This window comes from Pseudorca crassidens, chromosome 15 (genome assembly GCF_039906515.1).
Source record: "Pseudorca crassidens isolate mPseCra1 chromosome 15, mPseCra1.hap1, whole genome shotgun sequence".
Lineage (NCBI taxonomy): Eukaryota > Metazoa > Chordata > Mammalia > Artiodactyla > Delphinidae > Pseudorca > Pseudorca crassidens.
Genome location: NC_090310.1, coordinates 29,464,228 through 29,484,405, shown reverse-complemented (window position 1 = coordinate 29,484,405; position 20,178 = coordinate 29,464,228). Strand labels below are relative to the sequence as shown.

Below are 20,178 nucleotides of genomic sequence, written 5' to 3'. Positions count from 1 at the left end.
AGGTCCCACTGTTTGTTTGACTCTGGTCTAAGTTCACCAGGAGTATGCGTACGCACCTCTAGCGTGTAAAAGGCTAAATACAAAGTGACCAATGGGGTATAAGTTATCTGCTCCAAAGAGGGGCTATAATACTGAGGGAGGGTGGGCTGCTCCTCTAAAGAAGTGAGGTTCTTCCCCAGGGGACACATCAGAATGAACCCCCCACCCACTTCTGATCTCCTGGCCCAGGGCCGGGCCAGAGCACCTGCATTTTGGAACGTCACACAGAGTGGGAGAAGAAGAGTGGTTCTAAGGTGCCCCTGCACAAGAAGGCAGCCTTGCTGGGAGCAGGAGGTAGTCCAGGCTGTGCACTGTGGCAGAGGACAAGCTCCTTCCTATGGTTTCTTTCATGATCATAAAATACAAACAACGTGCTCACTGAGTACAATTTGCAAAGGATATAAAAAGCATACAAGAGGCAACCCTGTGACCATTGGTAACCTTCACTCCTCCAAAATTATCGTCAACATCTTGACACCTTCCCTTCTGCACACATTTTAACCCAGTGCATGTGTAAATTTATATTTTACCAAAACGCATATATACTTTTATATTCTTTTCACTAAAAATAAGCATGTGCCCTGTGAAGAAGGTCTTACTGCTCGTTATCAGTTTTTCGTTTCCTCTTTTGTGAGCTGTCAGCTTTTTGCCCTTTACCTTCTGAGTGAACTGAACACTCACTTTAGACCAGTTAATGAAGAGCTTGCTTCACTTCTGATTACCATTTATTTTTAGGAAATAAGAAAAATTCCATTGCAAAGCAGTAAGGCTTTGGTTTACCAAGTTCTCTGCATTAGAATGGAACTGGACAGTCTACTATTCAGTATTTACTTTCTTGACTTTTCAATACAAGGGAACTAGGAAGAGGCTGTAGCAGCGACCTTCCTGCAGGGCATGGAAAATGAGCTCATCTCTATGCTGACTCCATCAGGCAACCTCAGAATGAAAGGCACTCAACCCAAACGCGAAACAATTCCAGCTGCTGAGAACCTCTTTGTGCAAAGGCATGTGCTGGGTGTTACGACGTCAATGTTTTTTCCAACTATGATTGAAATTTGAAAATTACGGTGTGTTAAACTTCATGCCCCACCTCTGTCCCACACACAATGAAATTACTTGTGTTATTGTCCACGGTTCCTGGACCGTGTGGCACCTGCCTGAGACACTTCTTAAAAAGAAAAAGGCTCGTCACAATACAGTCAGCAGTAGAACTGGGTGAGTCACACTCTGTTTTTAGTGTGTGATTTGACAAGACCCTACTACCACAGGAAGTATTCCAGCAAAAATTCTTTGAGATAAGGGGGAAAAACCAAGGAAATGATTCAGTACACATGAAGGAAGCACTCTCCTAGAGAAGCATGAAGAGCATGGCAGTGGCTGCAATAAATGGTAAAAGCGAGCGCCAGAGAATAGAAGACATGTGAGTTAGGGAACGTCACTAAAATCATCCTGCAAATGCTTTTCCCTATAAAGATATTGTCAAAGCCATGTGACTGGGTCCCTGAGGACCCATCCTTTTAAAAACAAACAGGAATCTGTACCAAGAGAACATCTGGTTTATCAGGCTTTAAAAGGCCAAGAGTTAATTTCCCTTCTACCAAAACATCTGGATCCACATTCGCTAACTGCCAGGTCACATCCCCTTGCTAATGGCCCATCCCTGCTCGCTGGGCTTTCAGGGAAGCTGCCCTGATCACTCACCTTGGAGCACCACTTAGACAAATGTGAAGAGATCAAGGTGACAGCCCCGTCAGGTGACATTCACAGAAGTCTGCACACCTGGGGAGAAGGCTTCTTGAGCCCCAGTATGCGGGTGCTGTGGGTAGAAGGGCCTCTGTTTCCTCCTTCTACCAGGGGGCCGAGGTGGCCATCCGCAGGGCTCAATGACAAATGACTCATGTAGAAGCGGGCAGGCCGGGCCTGACTCCCTGTGAGGCCCAACAGTAAGCTGTTGTTTTGCCCCACATGAACCTGGGGCTCTTTGCTGTCAATCTCAGCACTCACTGTGTGCTCATAAGGCCAAGAAGGTGAACAAGTTCCAGTGGCCACATTCATACTCGTGTAAAACACACTCTGGGAGGGGGCAAACTTAAAAAAACTACCACACCTGACATCATGACACCAAAGTCCTTTTACCCTTGGTTCCCAGTGGCACATTTTTTGAACATTTTATTCTAAATACTTTAGTAATAAGTAATGATGTACACTTCACTTCTGTGAAGTACCTTAAACCCATTTCATGTTCAGCAAAAGAATCCCATCTGCCCAAATATTGAAAAACTTCAGCTTTACCTGTTACAGGGAAAAAATAAGACAGTAGGAAGACGGTCAACCATAAATTCCCAAGGAAGGTCATTCTGAGATACATCAATCCTGGCAAAGGGAAAGAACAGAAAAAGCAAAAGATCAGCCCAAGAAACTCCAACTTGAAAGGATCTTCTCAAATAATTGAAGAACCCAGGGCACTGTCTGCGCCCACACAAGACTGGCCCCTGGCGGTGAGTGCACCACTGGGTATAAGGCAGGCACAGCTTGTGGGAGAAGCAGCGAGACTTCCAGGACGTGCAACTGTCCACCTAACTCACTGAGGGAAATGTCATGTCTTGAAAGTAAATGTAGAATCCCCCCTCAAAAAAGCCTCACTGACACCTCAGGAGTAGTCCACGCACCTGACCAAATCTGGGCAAGTACCTTAACCGTTGGATCAGCTCTGGAAAAAGGAAATCATTGAGCAAAACACATTGAGCCTCTGAAAACGTAAGAAAACAAGATAAGGAAGATTATATTCTATATTCTGTTAAGTCTAGACAGAGGCCAAGAAAGTTGTATTTTCTTAGCAGATTTTAGATGAATTTTCTAATACAGCAAATGACATCTGTGCTAAATGAGCCAACCTGTGCTTAATTACCACTGAACTAGGTGGGGGCCCCTCCTGCAGTCCGCACTAAGCTGGGCCTGCAGGAATGTCTCCCCACCTGCCCCCAGGGACTGCTCAGTTGCAGCAAAAGGAACATCCCAGGAGGAAGCGAAGCAGCAGGGCTGCTAAGCCAGGTGTCAATATTCACAAATAGTGCATAAAAAAGGTGGAAATGTTTTGAATCATTAACTTGACAGGAGTCTTCAGAGAAGTATAATTGGGGGCAGAGTGGGGAGGGGGGGAAATCAGTGCCTTGAGTTTGTCCAAAAGGATGAAATACACTTTAAAAAAAAACTGACATAACCATGGCTTCCCTGGTGGCGCAGTGGTTGAGAGTCCGCCTGCCGATGCAGGGGACACAGGTTCATGCCCCAGTCTGGGAGGATCCCACGTGCCGCGGAGCGGCTAGGCCCATGAGCCATGGCCGCTAAGCCTGTGCGTCCGGAGCCTGTGCTCCGCAACGGGAGAGACCACAACAGTGAGAGGCCCATGTACCGCAAAAAAAAAAAAAAAAAAAAATGACATAACCAAATCATAATGGTTTTAAATAGCTTCATTAACAGAACAGTACTCCTGCCTCTCTGTCTGTGAAAGCCTACCTAGAACATCAGAGTTTCTATTTTATTTTATTTTATTTTTTTTTGCCATATGCGGGCCTCTCACTGTTGTGGCCTCTCCCGTTGCGGAGCACAGGCTCTGGACGCGCAGGCTCAGCGGCCATGGCTCACGGGCCCAGCTGCTCTGCAGCATGTGGGATCTTCCCGGACTGGGCCACGAACCTGTGTCCCCTGCATCGGCAGGCGGACTCTCAACCACTGCACCACCAGGGAAGCCCAGAGTTTCTATTTTTTAAACAAATGGTGTTGAACAGTTTATTCTATAATCAAGTGTTTCTTTCTCCTGATTTTTACTTCAAAGAAAAACCAAACTGTAAAATTAAAAGAAAAACATTTGTAAACATCCACTCAGAATCCCATTGTGCTGATTGGGACCTTCTTTCTGGGATTCTCATTCAGGATTTGGTGTATATGCCTACATACTGATAAGAGCAGAAATCATATTTCATACTCTATTCTTTTCAGTTAATTGTATGAAAAGCATTGTCCTAACAAAGGGGTAAAAATCCCATCAAATGCCCAACCATAATTTACTTAACCATTTTTCTACTGTTGGACATAAATAATGCTGCAATGACCAGCACATGCTTCTCTGCAAGTCCTACTTCCTTAATTCCCCAAAGTGAAATTAGCTGGATCAAAAATGTATAACCATTTTTGCTAAAATGTTGTTAAAATGCTTTCCAAAAAGTTTATGCCAATTTACTTATTCTGTTAGCTACATCTGACTGTGCCAATTTTATTTTATCAACACAAGATTCTACCACTTAAGAGTATTCCTTAATTTAATAAGTATAAATGACACTTTGTTATTGTTTTGATGTACATTTACTAGATTATAATTTCCCCACTTGTTTATTTACTCTCTTCTCTTACATGAAAAGCTGTTCATGATCTTTCTTCACATGGCAGTCCTCAGCTGTTTCTCCCTCCATCCCCCATTTTTTAAAATTGTGGTGAAATATACATAACATTTACCATCTTAGCCATTTCTAAGTGTACAGTGCAGTGGTATTAAGTACATTCATAATGCTGTGCACCCATCACCACCATCCATCTCCAGAGCTCTTTCATCTTGCAAAACTGAAACTGACCCCATTAAACAACTCCTCCCCCTTCTCCCCTCCCCCCATCTCTTGGCAACCACCATTCTGCTGTCTCTATGAATCTGACTACTCTTGGTGCCTCATATAAGGGAAACCATACAGTGCTTGTCCTTTTGTGACTCATTTCACTCAGCATTAATATCCTCAAGGTTCACTCATGTTGCAGCATGTGTCAGAATTTCCTTCCTAATTTTTAGGGTGGAATAATATTCCATTATATGTACAAACCACATTTTGCTCTCAGCAGTTTTCTTAAACCATTTTAATTTCTCAGGGTCTGGAGCATGAACACCTGCTTCTGAATCCTGCTCCCTCATTTACAGGTTGTGTAACTCTGGGCAAGCTGCCTAATCCTTTTGAGCCTCAGTTTCCTCCTCAGTAGAAAGAGAGTGGTAATCATACCTGCTCCACTGAATGCTCTAAGGATTAAGTCAGATAATATGTATATACAAAAATCTCGCAGCATAGTAACTCCTCAAGTGTGGCTCTAATCATTACTTACAGCATACACAAAAGGTAAGACATATATGCTGTAAAATACAGCTATCGTCCTTTTGTCAGTTTTATTTTCATTGCACATTTTTCTAGTGAAATCTGTTCATTTTTCTTGCATTATTTTTTCAACTGCTTCATTTTGGCAAGTTTTCACCTCTCAAAGGAACTAGCAAATCCAATATTCTAGCTTCTGTTATTTTTTTCTATGATTTGATCTTTTATATTTAAATTCTATCTGAAGGTTTTTTTTTTTTTTTGGGTGGTGGGGAGAAGATATAGCTTAAATCTAAATAATTTTCATCTCAGACTGCCTACTACCTGATCCAAAAACTCTTTGAGCCTTGTTTTTACAAAACAATGGTTTAACATTTTTTTGTTTGCTACACATACACATACAGTACCAAGGAATCACAAAACTAGAACATGCAGGTATCAGCCAATCTTGCCTCTTACTTTTAGGAATGAGGAGGGAAAGGAGACCTGGTGGGGAGATTTGCTCCAGGTCCCAGGGCTGGTTGGCAGCACACCAGGGACTGGCCCCCTTTTGCTGGGCCAAGGCCCCAGTGCCATGTATTCCAGAAAGCTGGCCACTTGGGGGGCTATCCGAGCAACCAAGTCAGCACTAATCCCTCAGAACTGCACTCACCCTCCTATGAACTCAATCAGGACTAAATACACTCAACATCATGGAAGAAACACTTAGCATTCATCAGGAAAACTTTGGCTCCAATGAGGTTTTGCTCACAGCTTTAAGCTGACAATCAACCAAATCTTACCCAAGGTCAACAGAAAATGGGCAGACCCTTGCAGGCCATAATGGCTAAGCTGTAAGGAGGAGTCAAGGCAGGCACACAGCGCTGCAGCACGGGCTTCCTTACCTTGCCACAGTGAATGTATCTGCAGGCAGGAGCCGAGCTAGCTGGATAAAGATGTGATTGAGGGCTGGACAGAAGCCGCACCACTGTGCATAATAAAGCAGCAACACGTCCTATGGGAAGAGGAAGACGGCTGTTACTGGGCTGCTCAGGTCCTCACTGTGCTTAGAACCGGGCAGGCATTCAATGAATGTTGCTCATGCACAAATGACAGTGAAAATTTAATCTTCAGGTATTTTCAATTATGTGATTTTTAAAAAAATAAATTTATTTATTTATATTTCTGGATGCATTGGGTCTTCGTTGCTGCACGCGGGCTTTCTCTAGTTTTGGCGAGCAGGGGCTACTCTTCGATGCAGTGCGCGAGCTTCTCACTGCGGTGGCGTCTCTTGTTGCGGAGCACAGGCTCTAGGCGCCCGGGTTTCAGTAGTTGTGGCGTGCGGGCTCAGTTGCTCTGTGGTATGTGAGATCTTCCCAGACAAGGGCTCAAACCTGTGTCCCCTGCATTGGCAGGCAGATCCTTAACCACTGCGCCACCAGGGAAGCCCTATGTGCTTTCTTAAGGACGTTTTACAATCACGAAACCACCATGTAATTCACATGTTCTGCAGTAAGACTGTCATGTGGTCAATCTTTTGTACATCAAAACCAACCACCCCCTGGTGGTGCAGTGGTTAAGAATCCGCCTGCCAATGCAGGGAACACGGGTTTAAGCCCTGGTCTGGGAAGATCCCACATACCGCGCAGCAGGTAAGCCCACAAGCCACAGCTACTGAATGAAGCCTGCGTGCCTAAAGCTTGTGCTCTGCAACAAGAGAAGCCACCGCAATGAGAACCCTGCGCACCGCAATGAAGAGTAGCCCCTGCTCGCCGCAACTAAAGAAAGCCCACGCGCAGCAACAAAGACCCAACACAGCCAAAAATAAATAAATTAATTAATTAATTTAAAAAACAAGCAAACCAAAAAAACCCAACTGCTCACCCCGATGACTGCAGCTTTGGAAATTATTATAATAGGGACAGATGGCTTGATTTTTGCCTCGCTCATGATTCTATACCTGTTTTTGAAGGACTACTTCCCAAAAGGTATCCGTTGTCACTTCAGTGATTAAACGCTGAGATGGGAACTGTGAAGAGTCACTTCCAATTAGATGCCTTTTCAAGGGACTGTAGAGAACGCTGAAGTTTTGAATGAAAGACTCTGAAAATAAGGAGAAAATGAGATCAGTTCTTCTCTCAGTACAAGGAGAGTAGTTGGCCTACTTTAAACTCCACATCTAAAAAATTGGGCTGGCTTCGCAGGCCCACATTTTTAACACTTCACCTACAGGCAAAACCCTGAACGAAGCCACCCGGGGGGACAGGGGGTAGCTTTGGCAGTAGTAACTCAGCAGACAGCACTTTAGCTAACAAAGCACCACTCGGTGTCCCGTGTTCTACTATGCAGGGACTAGGAATTCGATGCTCCTTTTAAAAACAACACTGGTCCACAAATGGACACCTGAGCCTGTATAAGTCATCAACACGCCACCATGGAGATTTCAACTGTACCAAGACCTTTAAGCATAACTACCGATGCAGTAATTGCACAAGCTACTGTAATGGGGAAGGTGTTTAAATACTCATTAATTTAAAGATAAGGAGCTACGGTTTTTGTTTCCTTTATTAAAGTCCTTCAAGTTTCTTTCTTAAAAGGTTAAGAAAAATAAACTCAACTATATTTAGTGGAAAAACACATAAATAAAACCCATAAATAATCCCAAACCCTAACCTGAAGCAACAGTTTTACCCTCCCCACCAACTCTACTATCTTCAGATTCCTTTGTATCATCTGAAGCAGCACTAATCTGAGTTTCACTTCTTTTTTCTCTCCATTGCGAGGCCCTAGTAAACAATGATATGTTCTGTGGAGGGCGGAGGAAAGGAGGAAGGTCTTGTGAAGAGAATCCGTCATCAACACCTGACTGATACTTAGTTGGCTAGGTTTTTGAAACATAAAACCAAGAATTATTTACTAATCTGAATGAAGCCTAAATTCTGAAACTGACCCAGAGACAGCTGACTTAAGAGTCAACTCTCCAAAACAACAACGATGCACAGTGAATGTTTTTGGATGAGGACCCTGACAAATTTTGTCACCAACCACAGCACAAAGAACAACGGAGCTAGATGTTTCAGAGGAGATAAGAGAAGATGAAAAGAAATCGGAAGAAGGCTTTTTTCAGATTACCATTAAATTCAGGATGCACACATCACAAGCTAGCTCACTGAATGCTTGAGTATTAGAACAGAATGCAGGAAAATCCAATAAACACTTACATTAAAAATACAGGCTTATTTCATTTTCAGAAAACTCAGTACAGTAAAATGTAACTAGGAAACATGAATTAGGAGCAATTTGTAGTATCAAAAGAGTACACACTTCATAAAGTGACTGGTCACAGGGTTCCTCTAAGCACTCAGGAGGCTTTGTGTTTATAACATAAAGCCTTTTATTAACATAAGCCTTTTAACGTGTCCAACATAAGAAACGAGCTTCACCTGGACTTAAAGGACGGCAGCTAAAATGACTATCATTTAGGGGCTTTGAGTTTACTCTTGCTTTCATACTCTCCAAAACTTGAAAATAAAAGGTTTCCCTCCCCACCAAATTCCTCCTGTCTCCATTTGGCAAATGCTAACTTTCCCCCATGTTTCCAACGAGGCTGAACTAACACGGCTTTTGAATTCTCACTTCCTTGTGTGCACATCAAGGATGGCAGCAAAGCCCTGGGAAAAGGACAGCATCGGTTAGTTCACTGCTGCTGCCAAGCCTAAGGGCAAGCTCTCGGATGCACTCCCATAATGGGGACTTACCCGCCACCCCCCCCCCAAAAAGTGGGTTTTGCTGGTTTGCAACCTGAGACGTATTGCACTTGACACTTGTTTGTTACAATCTAGGCACCCAAGGTCAGAGCAGCATTTCTCAACTTGTTATGAAAGAGCAGCAGAACAAACTAGGTCTGGTGGCCTTGATGCCTGGACAGCTAAACCTGTGAGACAAAAAGGGGGGCCAGGTGGTTCTATCGTTTCACTGCTTTCTGTTTAAGTACCTTTCGAATGAAGCCGCTGTTGGGGCTCACGTTCATCAGTCCCTGGGGAGTTACCACCCGACCCACTCTCCACCACCCTGTCCGTCACAGAGGCCAGGTTCCCCCCCGGCCGCAGCTCGTGCCACCATGGAAATGCGGCAGGCGCTGCCCATCAGGAACGCTGGACTCTTAGCCCCCAAGGGCTAAGTGAAAAACTTATCCAAAATTTGGAGTTAGGAAGTTTCTGTTCCATTTAATATACAAAATTAGCTTCTTTTAAAATTATGACCAGCTGCAGTTTAAAGATTTCAAATGCGCTAAGAGCCAACCGTAATGAGATCCCTAAATAAAAGTTACCTATGTTAAGTTAAGCAAAGCATTAGGTTTGGGGAAGGAAACTGCCCACAGTACCTAGGGTGAACTTCATAAGAGCTTGTTTTGGATCCAGGACATAATGAGACTCTTCTTTCACGTCAACAATTGCAGCAAATCCTTTCACCCGAGCAGTGCTCGGAGCACCCAGCCTCTCTGCATACAACCAAAATAAATTGGAATCCAAAAGGTAGATGTTCAGGGTCTTGTTGGTTCTGCAGCTCAGGCCTATGAAGCTTGCGTTATCCACGTCCAGTTCAGGAAAGAGATACCTGTTCTCCTCAATGTGAGGAACGGAGCTTGGGGTATCAACCTCACATTTCTTCTCAAGGGAAGAAAATGCAATGGTCGGGGTTTCAAAGACATCTTGTTCAGAATCAATGAAGCCTGTCACGCCCCTGTTTATGGTCCTGCAACATGCAGTGTAGTAGCTGAAAGGGCTATAGAAACTTAGAAAATTCCTGCATTCTATGCTGTCTGATGCCACATGATAAAAGGTCTGCTCCTTGAGGTAGAAAGAATCCAGAGCTGCTGCCATCTCAAAAAAGCTGCACTGGGGCATGCCGACCGAGCTTGGCCTGAGGCCGCCGGCAGTCTGGTTGACACACAGTTCACACACGTTGTGGGTCCTGGAGATGGAGTGCCACTGGGGCAGCACCACGGTGTTGCAGCAGGGGGACTCCGTTATCAGCGGCGGGTCCGGCAGCTGGGCTGGGGGCTCAGGCGCCAGAGACTTGAACACCGGGGCGTCCACTCGCCGCAGGTGCTGAAGGAGCCGCTCCACCACCTGGTCCCCGTGACAGTTGTTGTACTCCAAGGCCACTTCGGTGATCTGAAACACAGGGCAGAGCTCATGAGAGGTGTGGGGGTGACTGAGGGACAGACCCCGTGGCTCTTAGACCTGGAAAGCATCTTGTCTGATTCACAAGAAGGAACCCTGGCTGGAAACACAGCACCAAACAGGAAGCTGTCACACCAAAAGCTATTAATAAAGAGGTTTGGGTTATTTTTCAGATCCTGTCACTCTGTTAACAAATACTGAACCGCCTGTTCAGAGACGGAAGGGGTCTTAGAGGGAGATGTCAGTCTACCCCGTGATGGGGTGAAGTGGCTCACACCACAACACACATCGAAGAACCAGGAACAGAATTTAAATCTCAACGCCCAGTTGAGTGCACTTTCCTTTACATCCTTAAAACTCCTCGAGACGATGTCTTCTTTCTTCATCTTAAGTAAGTCTAAAAATTTCCCAAATATTTGATCCACTTGTTGATCCACCTAACAAGTGGATCAAATATTTCACAGCATATGTTTCCAAATAAATTCATGCCTCACAGGAGGCTACGAATTCAGCCTCTTCCAAACCATACTCAACCATCTCGCCTTCCTCCCCCTGTACCACCCTTTCTAGAAAATGGCATCAACAAACTGGAAAAATCAGCTAACCCTCAATTTCTCCTCTGCATCACCCAAGCCTCCAATCCAGCCAGCTCTGACTTCAGCATCACGAAGCGGCCCCCCTTTGCACCCTCACAGTCACTGCCTCAACTCAGGCTCTCATGTGTCACAGAGTGCCCCCGTTTTCTCTCCTCCGCCTTAACTGAGCCTCCACACTGCCAACACTTATTTTTAAAAATACACCCTAAGCAGGAGACTCCTCTGCTAAATGACATTCGACGGCTCCCTATTACCTGGAGGGTAACCCTAACATAATCTGACCTGAGTCTGCCTTTCCGGTGTCACCCCACCACCTTTACACCAGCCAGGCCCTTCCACAATGCCTTGCCTTCAGAGGCCTGGCCGGGGCCTCCTCCATCTGACAAACCTCAACACTCTCCCCAAGACCCTGCACCAGGATGGCTGCTCCAACAAAGCTAACACCCCCACCCTCCCCCATGAAGAGTCTACATCTTCAGGGTTAGTCCCAGAAGCCCTTCCCAGACAGTCTCCCAACTGTCTGTCAAGACATCCCTCTTCCCCACAGGCTTAAGGATCCTCAAGGGCAGGGACCATGTTTGATTTATCCTGCTATCCCCGCAGCCTAGCTCAGAGCCTGAAACATAACAAATGGTCGATAAACAGCTGGTGAACGAAGGGCATCTCAGGATAAGTACATGCTCCCGCTTCTCGGGGAGATGAACCCCTTTACGCTCAGACCAGTGTTAGCCATTTAGATTCACATTTCATTCCAAGGCTCTTCCATTTCCGAACTGAGTACCTTTCACCACCCAACAGCCACCCCAGGTCAATGAAAAAGATGAGCAAGTCATTATAATCCAAAGGCATTTATACTCCCTAAAACAGAACTGTGTGCTAACTTAAATCCCACCAAGGTTAGTTAAAAGGTGTCAAGTCACTCAGGATTTTGTTTCATTAAAGAGTGTGGGGGGGGGACTTCCCTGGTGGCGCAGTGGTTGGGAGTCCGCCTGCCGATGCAGGGGACACGGGTTCGTGCCCCGGTTCGGGAAGATCCCACATGCCGTGGAGTGGCTGGGCCCGTGAGCCATGGCCGCTGAGCTTGTGCGTCCGGAGCTTGTACTCCGCAACGGGAGAGGCCACAACAGTGAGAGGCCCGTGTACCGCAAAAAAAAAAAAAAAAAAGAGTGTGTGTGTGTGTTTGTGTGTGAGAAAACCATTTAATAAGTGCTTTTCCAATTTCAAAGAAAACCCAAATTTTATAACATATGATACTTATAGACAGAGTTAATTTAAGACATATGCGTTTGTACAGAAAAACAGATTGTTTGAATAGTTCTTCAGCATAAAAATGGTTACTTCAGATGATAAACCAGTGTTTTGGTTTTTTGCCCCCGCACAAAAACATCTCAGCCCTTTTTAAAGGATAAGGCTCTGACAGCACATTACGCTAAAAAGGTCAAGCCCGTGTGATTCATAAATAGCCCAGCTGCCCTCATGCCCCATCCTGGTACTACTTTATATTCAAAGACATAATAGATTACCACCCCCAGTCCCCCCCACCAAAACCCACAAAAATTCAAGTACAGTCAGCCCTCCATATCCTCAGGTTCTGTATCTGCAATTCAAACAACCATGGATCGAAAATATTCAGGGGGAAAAATGCCAGAAAAGAAAGCTTGAATTTGCTGCACATAGGCAACTATTTACATACCATTTATATTATATCAGGTATCATAAGTAATCTTAGAGACGATTTAAAATATACGGAAGATGTGCATAGGTTATATACAAATACTATGCTATTTTACACATGGAACTTGAGTATGTTGGATTTTGGTACCTGCAGGGGGCCTGGAACCAGCCCCACTGTGGATACCAGGGGACGTCTGTATTTGCCATGGATTTTTATGAAAAGTCCAAGTAGGAGTACACTGAGGAGAGCAAAACTCCTTACGGGGTCTTCCTTCCTCATCTCTTTCATTCTTAATGTCTCTCACAAACAAAGCAGCCGTGTAAAGGATATTCTTAAGTGAAGAAAATATTTTATACAGTAATGCCCCTGAAAAGTGAGGAGTTCTTAGTTTTCTCCTATAAACTGAACCAGTTTTTACTGTTATATTCCGTTTTCATAACAGGCAGTTTTGAAAAGGCACTCCAGTTACATCCCGTATATGAATCACTTGATGTCACATTTAATTTCATGTGAATAAGGAAAATTTGGCAAAAAACTTTAAATGTTTGCACTATAAATGCTTCCTTCCATTTTCGTTAATCGGAGAAATCTGTAAGTCTGGACAAGGTGCCTTTGTCCCCTAGACTCGTACGCAGTGGACGCCTCAGAGCAGCGCTGTGAAAGCTAAGAACCCGGGACTTCCCTGGTGGCTCAGTGGTTAAGAATCCACCTGCCAATGCAGGGGACACGGGTTCGAGCCCTGGTCCGGGAAGATCCCACATGCCGCAGAGCAGCTAAGCCTGTGCGCCACAACTACTGAGCCTGCGCTCTAGAGCCTGAGTGCCGCAACTATTGAAGCCCGTGCGCCCAGAGCCTGTGCTCCACAACAAGAGAAGCCACCGCAGTAAGAAGCCCACTCGCTGCAACTTGAGAAAGCCCCTGTACAGTAACGAAGACCCAATGCAGCCGAAAATAAAATTAATTAATAATAAAAATAATTCAAAAAAACAAGCTAAGAACCCACACAGAGTCTCTTCTGGCTGCGCTAAGAATTTCTTTTGATAAGCACACTGAGATGTCTCATGAGCTCTCCGGGACTCTCTGGAGACGCTGGGGTCAGGGGCCTGACTCCGTGCGCGGTGCAGGCTGTGCTCTCCCGGGGGCAGGGTGGGGCACATGTGTGGAAGAGCAGCTGCCTGGTGCTGGCCTGGGCCTCACAGGGCAGTCCCCACATGGCCGTCCCTTACTGACTGACTCCCCTGCCCCGACTCTACAATGACCACTCTCTTCTCGACAAGGCAGGCCTCCTCCATCGCCTGCCCAAAGTTGGGCCTAAAAGCATAAATGGAAAAATAAGGCTTAAGGCTTAAATTCTTTTGGGGTCAAGGAGCCTTTGAGTTTAGAACTCACCCTCATGTAAGGGAGGTGTTCACCCCTCCCACCCTGCCCAACCCCAAGGATGACTTCCTTACTTCTAGTCACTGTGTCACACTTTCCATGGTCACACCCCCACTTCCCATCCCCAACACCACTGTCCAAGTTCAGCATCTTCCTACGTCTCACTTTTCTGGAACACGGCTGCTAGGAAAACTTTAATAATGGTAACACAGCTCTGCTGACAGCGCTCCATTATCAGACTTTGACGGCTACGATTAATCCTGGAGTCCTCAAAGAAGCACCCAAAAGCCTCTCCTCCAGCGTTTTTTTTCTGGGTCTTCTTCAATCAGTTCTTTATGGAGACCATACAACCTGTCCTATTTCCTAATATCTAAACCCGTCGCCCCCTGCCCACCCCCGTGCCTTTGCTCAGGCTATTCCTTCCCTTAAGTTGCTCTCAGCCCATCACAATTCTAGCCACCCCTGAAGGCCTGTCTCAAACACTCATCCCTCCCACAGCCCCCTCCTGCCCAGCCCCCAGCTTCCCAGGACAGCACCCACTCTCCTCCAGTTCCTCCTGGGGCTGAGCACACTCTGCCTTGAATTACAAGCAGGTTCTTGCTCCCCTACCAGACAGGCCTCTGAGACCATGAGACCAAGGCTCTGCCTTCTCCATCTTTCTCCACCGTGGCTCCCGGGCACAGTGCTCCATAAACGTTTGCTAAAGGGGCCTGAAATGAACAGGGAAATGTACTGCACTTGGCTGAGTAATCCATAACACTAAGATGCCGCCTGGTTTAACCACAGGCTGCGATTAAGGGACTCTCTTCAGCTCACAGGGACACTGAGAGCCTGGAGGAAAGGAGCTGTGGGCAAAACCTTGATAAACAAAGACAGAGGAGTACAGGGAGATGGGGGAGACACTCACCCAGAAACAAAGAGTTGGAAAGCACGTGTCTCCCACCAGGTGTCTAAATCCAAGCACAACCCCCCAGAGAAACTGGGCTCCAGTCACAAAATACCACACAACCCAGAACCCCGACATGCCCAGACAAGACAGAACTCTCCAGGAGGAAACTTTAAAAGTCAAAGTAAAAATCCACAACCATGGCTAATACCTTGGTTGAAAACCCCACCTTTCCTACAAAGAGCTTTAAGGGCTCTTAATACTAGAGTGTCTTAGTTCATAAAATAACTGTGTAGTGAAGATTTTCTAAAGAAATTAAGTCTTATTACTTCAAGTCCTCCCTAATCAGAGAAAAAACAAAGCTATTTCACCTTCTCTCCTTTCCCCCTCTAAGCCATGGGAGCAGCGCTCACTCAGAAGGCCCCCAGCAGGGATACTAACTGCAACAAAGAGGCTCCAGAGCAGCCAAGTGAGGGTCTGGCCTGGCCTCCCGGCTCCCTCAGGAAAGGAGAATCCTGCCTCCCCGCTCCCTCAGGAAAGCAGGCCATCAGGCTCATGTGGAGGGCTTGGGAGAGGCCGCATCTAGGCAGCCTGGCCAGTGATTCACTGGCTGTCTGAAATTGGTTTGGGCCAATTAAGGGATCCTTGAGGGAAGGAAAAAATAAAACTCCCAGTAAATCCAATTTAGCAATCCCAGGCGTTCTCGGCTGATTGTTATTGCTCTAAGTGCCTCGAACAATCCCATGTATAAAATAAACTCACACCCAGAGACAGTGAATGCACCAGATGAAGCAGAAAAGGCAGCAGGGAGGGGCTGACTCCTGATGGCGGTTGTCTCCGAAAACTGCTCTGTGAGACATGCAAGGTTTAGAAAAACATGGGATCCCAAGGTCACCACCACTGCTGCTGGCTGCTGGGCTGAGAGTGGCCAGGGCCAACAGTCTGATCAAACCCCCGCGACAACAGAATCCCAAAGGCCACACTAAACCCTGCCACACTAAACCCTACCATCCCCTCTGCCCCTCTCCCGGGCATCCATCACCGCAGGAAGAGAGCCATCTGGTCCTTTTCCAGAGAGGCACAGTTTGCCTTCCCTGTCCCCTCCGACTCAGCAGACCTGAGAAGCTGTCAGTAATGTGGCCAGAGAGGCTGTGGTGAGTCCTACCCAAGGCACGGGCTCTCCTGCTCACTTACAGGAGAAAGAAGTAACGCCACAGAAACGCAGCAGCTGCTCCTGGCGGCCGCTCGGCGGCTAGGGGAAACTACTCTGATCGCAGAATGAGAAAAGGCTAAGTTAATGAGTTTCTCCGACTCCTTATGAGACACCTTTTACCATTATGACTCTTACCTCATCTATTAAAGGATGACTTTCGGCTAAGGGATTAAAAGGTATAAATACAAAAAGTGCTGGTCCCTTCTTCAGTTCATTGTTCAGCAGGAGACTCTTGCCGCCGTGGGGCCGCAGCCATCGAAGGAGCATCTCTCGGTTTTCTAAGGCCCACTTATAGATGTTCTCAGCTGTGTAGTTGATGACCTCCCTGGGAAAGACCTGGGAAGGACAAACGCACAGAGGATAAAAGGCAGGGCAGGATCAAAGCACATCCTCAGCCCCGTCCTCAACCCCACACTTCACAGGTGAGGAAAATGAGGCTCAGAGCAGTGACACGACCTGTCCCTGCCTGTGCAGCTAAACCCTGGCTCTACTTCTCCAGACAGAGCGCTTCCTCACAAGCAGCTCGGAAAAGCAAAAGCAGCTGTAAGAGGTGACTTGCATATCATGTGGTTCATCTTTTTCCCTTTAGACAGACTCGTCTATCAACAAATAAGCCTCCTTGCCTGCTGCTGGCAACAATGACCTCTACCACCCTGCGCAAGGGGAGCTCTAAGGGAACAGAAATGATGGAGTCAAGGATAATTTTTACCTTGGTAAAATCATGTTTAACTTGGTCCCTGGGGACCCTCTGTTAGGGCAGAAGTTTGGATCTGCCTTGCTCACATGTACCCCCAGTGACCAGAACACCTGGCACAGAGCGGGAACTCAACAAATATTTGCATGAATCCATGAGTAACCTAGAACTTGTACAAGGCCACGGGTCACATTTTATGTGTACAGAATGAAGGAGAGATACACCTAGATTTTTTGCTTTGTTTTCCTATAATAATCAAGAGTACGTCAACATAAAATTATTTTTGAAATTCCAGTGATATAAATCACTGGGTTTCAAACAAAACTCCCCACAGAATGCTTTGGAGAGTTCCACAAAATGAGGTATTTTACACTCCCCAAAATACAGGTTTAAATTGGCTTACAACAAAGATGTCTACTGCTTTTATTTTTTAAAAATACTGGTATCCCAGTATTATTTCATTTGCTAAAAGGAATTCTGCTGCTACACCAACCAACCAACCTTAAAAAGTATGGAACTGATGCAGTAAACCCAATATCTTTTTCAGTATCATTCTCAGTCCTACCTTCTTTTCTCCGTCTATTTTAAATTTCTTCCTCAGTACCCTTTACTATACATAAACATGATATATGTTGGTTGTATAGCATGCTATAAAGGAAGGATGAAGGAAAAGGATAGCAAAGGCAGATGAAGTCAAAAGAAGCTTAGACAGAGAAACAAGGAGAGTGGGTGAGTGGTCGGAGAAACCATCACAGCAGTGATTCCCAAAGTGGAATGGTGGGAGTCTGAAAAAACATAATCAACATTTCTATCTGGAAAACACAGAAATACATTTGACTTTGGGAATATAAACTGCGAGAAGTAAAGCCATCTGGGATACAGAGATATGCAGAAGCCAGGGTGACTGGCACTGAGGGCGCCCCCCAGGAGGGTCTAACAGCATGAGGTCTGCACACTGAGCCGAGGGGAGCGTGGGATTAAAGGGCTGGGCACACTGGGTACGGGAGATCTGGTCTTCACTCGACCTGTAAGTCACTGACACCATCAATGAAGTCAGAGAGAGAAAATACTGAAGAAAAATAAACTCAGTGCTGAGACTGAGGAAGTAGCAATAAACAGAGCAGAAGCACAGCACTAAGCAGGATACAGGTCAAAAGCTCAGAAATAGCTGAGTTGGGGCTGGTCCACCAGAAAGCAAATAAAATCAGGGAACAAAGACAACAATGGAAAACGAGGCTCTCTGGGGCGGAAAGCCAACAACTTCTCACTGTGACTTGACAAGAACTTCAAAATCCATTTCATCAGCTAAAGGAGAAAAGCATGTCACATCATTACTCTTGATAAATGGAACAAATGAAGAAAGAACATTGCCCAAAGGAAGCTTAACCTCTGAGAACATGGGCCCAGAGTAACACTTCTCCAACAGAGTAGCTGCAATTTCATCCAAGAAGGAAAACTAACAAGGCTGTATCAAAATCTAAGAATATAAACAGAATTTCTAGATGTTAAATCCAAGAGCCCTCTAATGCATGAGTTCTAAACCAGGGGCATGGGCTCTACAGAGGGGCTGTAGGGACTCTCAGTTTGCAATATAAAATCATGTGCACTCCCCTAGAGAGAGTATCCATAGATTTTATCCAATTCTCAAAGAAGTCTGTGATCCAAACAAGGTTTAGAACCACTGCGCTAATATAAACGTGATTTCAAAATACTTACAAGTGATGTGTTGAAATGTCTATGTAAATACACACTTCCAGAGTGTACTAAGGATACCAGTTTCGCAAGATGTTTATTTGTGATAACCCCAAATCGTACTGTTCCTAGGTAATCTGAAACAGAAAATTTTCCTTTATTAAAAAGAAAAAGCCTATGCCTTAAAACAACCACAAAACCCAGTGATCAAATCCTGACGCACAAATTCCCCAGAGCAAAGCTCTTTTTGGGCACCTAGCCTAGACAGAAAAGGAGAAGCCGAAGAAACAACCTCCTGAAACAGACCTCATGTCTACTCCTGTGCACCTGTCTCTGACAAGCACTTGCACTGTGTCCGTCCGTGTCCCCCCGACTCACTAGCCCCACCTGGAAGCCCAGGCACATGCTGTTCTGTCTGGACACTTCCACGGCCAATTCCTTCTCATCATTCAGATCTCAGCTCTGACCCCACCTTCTCTGAGAAGCCCTCCCTGACCACCCGCCTCTGGGAAAACACTCAGAGGATGGTCTGGAAGGGGAAACTGGGGCTCCCTCCTGACTCAGGTCCTCTCTCTACCATTACTCTAATTTTTTTTGTTGTTGTTGTGGTACGCGGGCCTCTCACTGTTGTGGCCTCTCCCGCTGCAGAGCACAGGCTCTGGATGCGCAGGCTCAGTGGCCATGGCTCACGGGCCCAGCCACTCCGCGGCATGTGGGATCTTCCCGGACCGGGGCACGAACCCGTGTCCCCTGCATCGGCAGGTGGACTCCCAACCACTGCGCCACCAGGGAAGCCCTACTCTAATTTTTTAATAGCACTTATTAACTGGTACATAATCCTACTGATTTATTTAGATTTTCTTTGGTCTAACTTCCTCTTAAGTTCTGTGAAATTAGAAACCTTGTTTATTGCTGTTACCCCAGCACCTAAAGCAGTGTCTGGGCATCTGCATATTGACCTCTTGATTAATAAATATTAGTTAAATGAATCAATCTAGCATATATAGTAACTCATATAAATTAGTAAGAAAAAGAAAGCAGTTAAAAATGGTCAAATCACAGAAAAAGAAATATAAAAGGCTAAAAATACACTCAACCTCACTATTTCAGAGGAAAGCAAATGAGAACAAAATGCCACTTTTCACCTTCAAAATGCCCAAAATTTGAGACACAGGAAATATCAAATATTGATGACCAGCAGAGAAACGAGTACTCTGATGCAAAGCTGGTGGAAAGGGTAAAATGGCAGCCGCTTGGGAGAGCATCTGCTGTAGTGACCACAGTGGGACAGGGACACAGCCTGCAGCCCCACAGCTCCACTTCTTAGTGTCTACACATGTGCACCAAGAGACAAGCAAGGACAGTCACCAAGAAGTACTCTGCAGCTGTTAAAAACAGTGGGGCAGGGCTATCTATACAACATGAATAGATTTTCTAAGACACATATGAGAAAAAAAGCAAGCTGAAGAAAGATAAAGTACACCTTTTACGTGGAAAAAAGCGTCACACATAAAATGTTTTCCCCTTCAGGCACGTATGTTTAGAAATGTATACAGAATCTGAAAGGATAATAAAAATTGTTTCGTGTTGGGGGATGGAGATCAAAGGGGACTTTATCCTTAGGTGTGAAGCTTTCTTTTTCCCCCCCAAGGAGTATATTTAATGTAAGATTTGTGTGATTAAGAACTGACTAAAATATCTAGTATTAAAGG

The 20,178-nt window shown here is 45.6% G+C and overlaps 1 protein-coding gene across 5 annotated transcripts in view; it reads right to left on the bottom strand.

Annotated features, from left to right (window-relative positions):
• TXNDC11 (thioredoxin domain containing 11) overlaps positions 1-20,178 on the bottom strand; it is a 66,298-nt gene that overhangs the window by 2,433 nt on the left and 43,687 nt on the right. For 3 of the 5 annotated variants that reach the window (XM_067706624.1, XM_067706620.1, XM_067706622.1), the window contains 6 exons: positions 18,491-18,603; positions 16,216-16,416; positions 9,532-10,324; positions 7,108-7,250; positions 6,053-6,162; positions 2,332-2,412 (listed from right to left, as the gene is read on the bottom strand). In XM_067706624.1, coding sequence (XP_067562725.1) covers positions 2,332-2,412; positions 6,053-6,162; positions 7,108-7,250; positions 9,532-10,324; positions 16,216-16,416; positions 18,491-18,603 — 1,441 coding nt within the window. The remainder of the gene's footprint in view (positions 1-2,331; positions 2,413-6,052; positions 6,163-7,107; positions 7,251-9,531; positions 10,325-16,215; positions 16,417-18,490; positions 18,604-20,178) is intronic. The other 2 variants (XM_067706621.1, XM_067706623.1) reach the window with 1 other exon arrangement.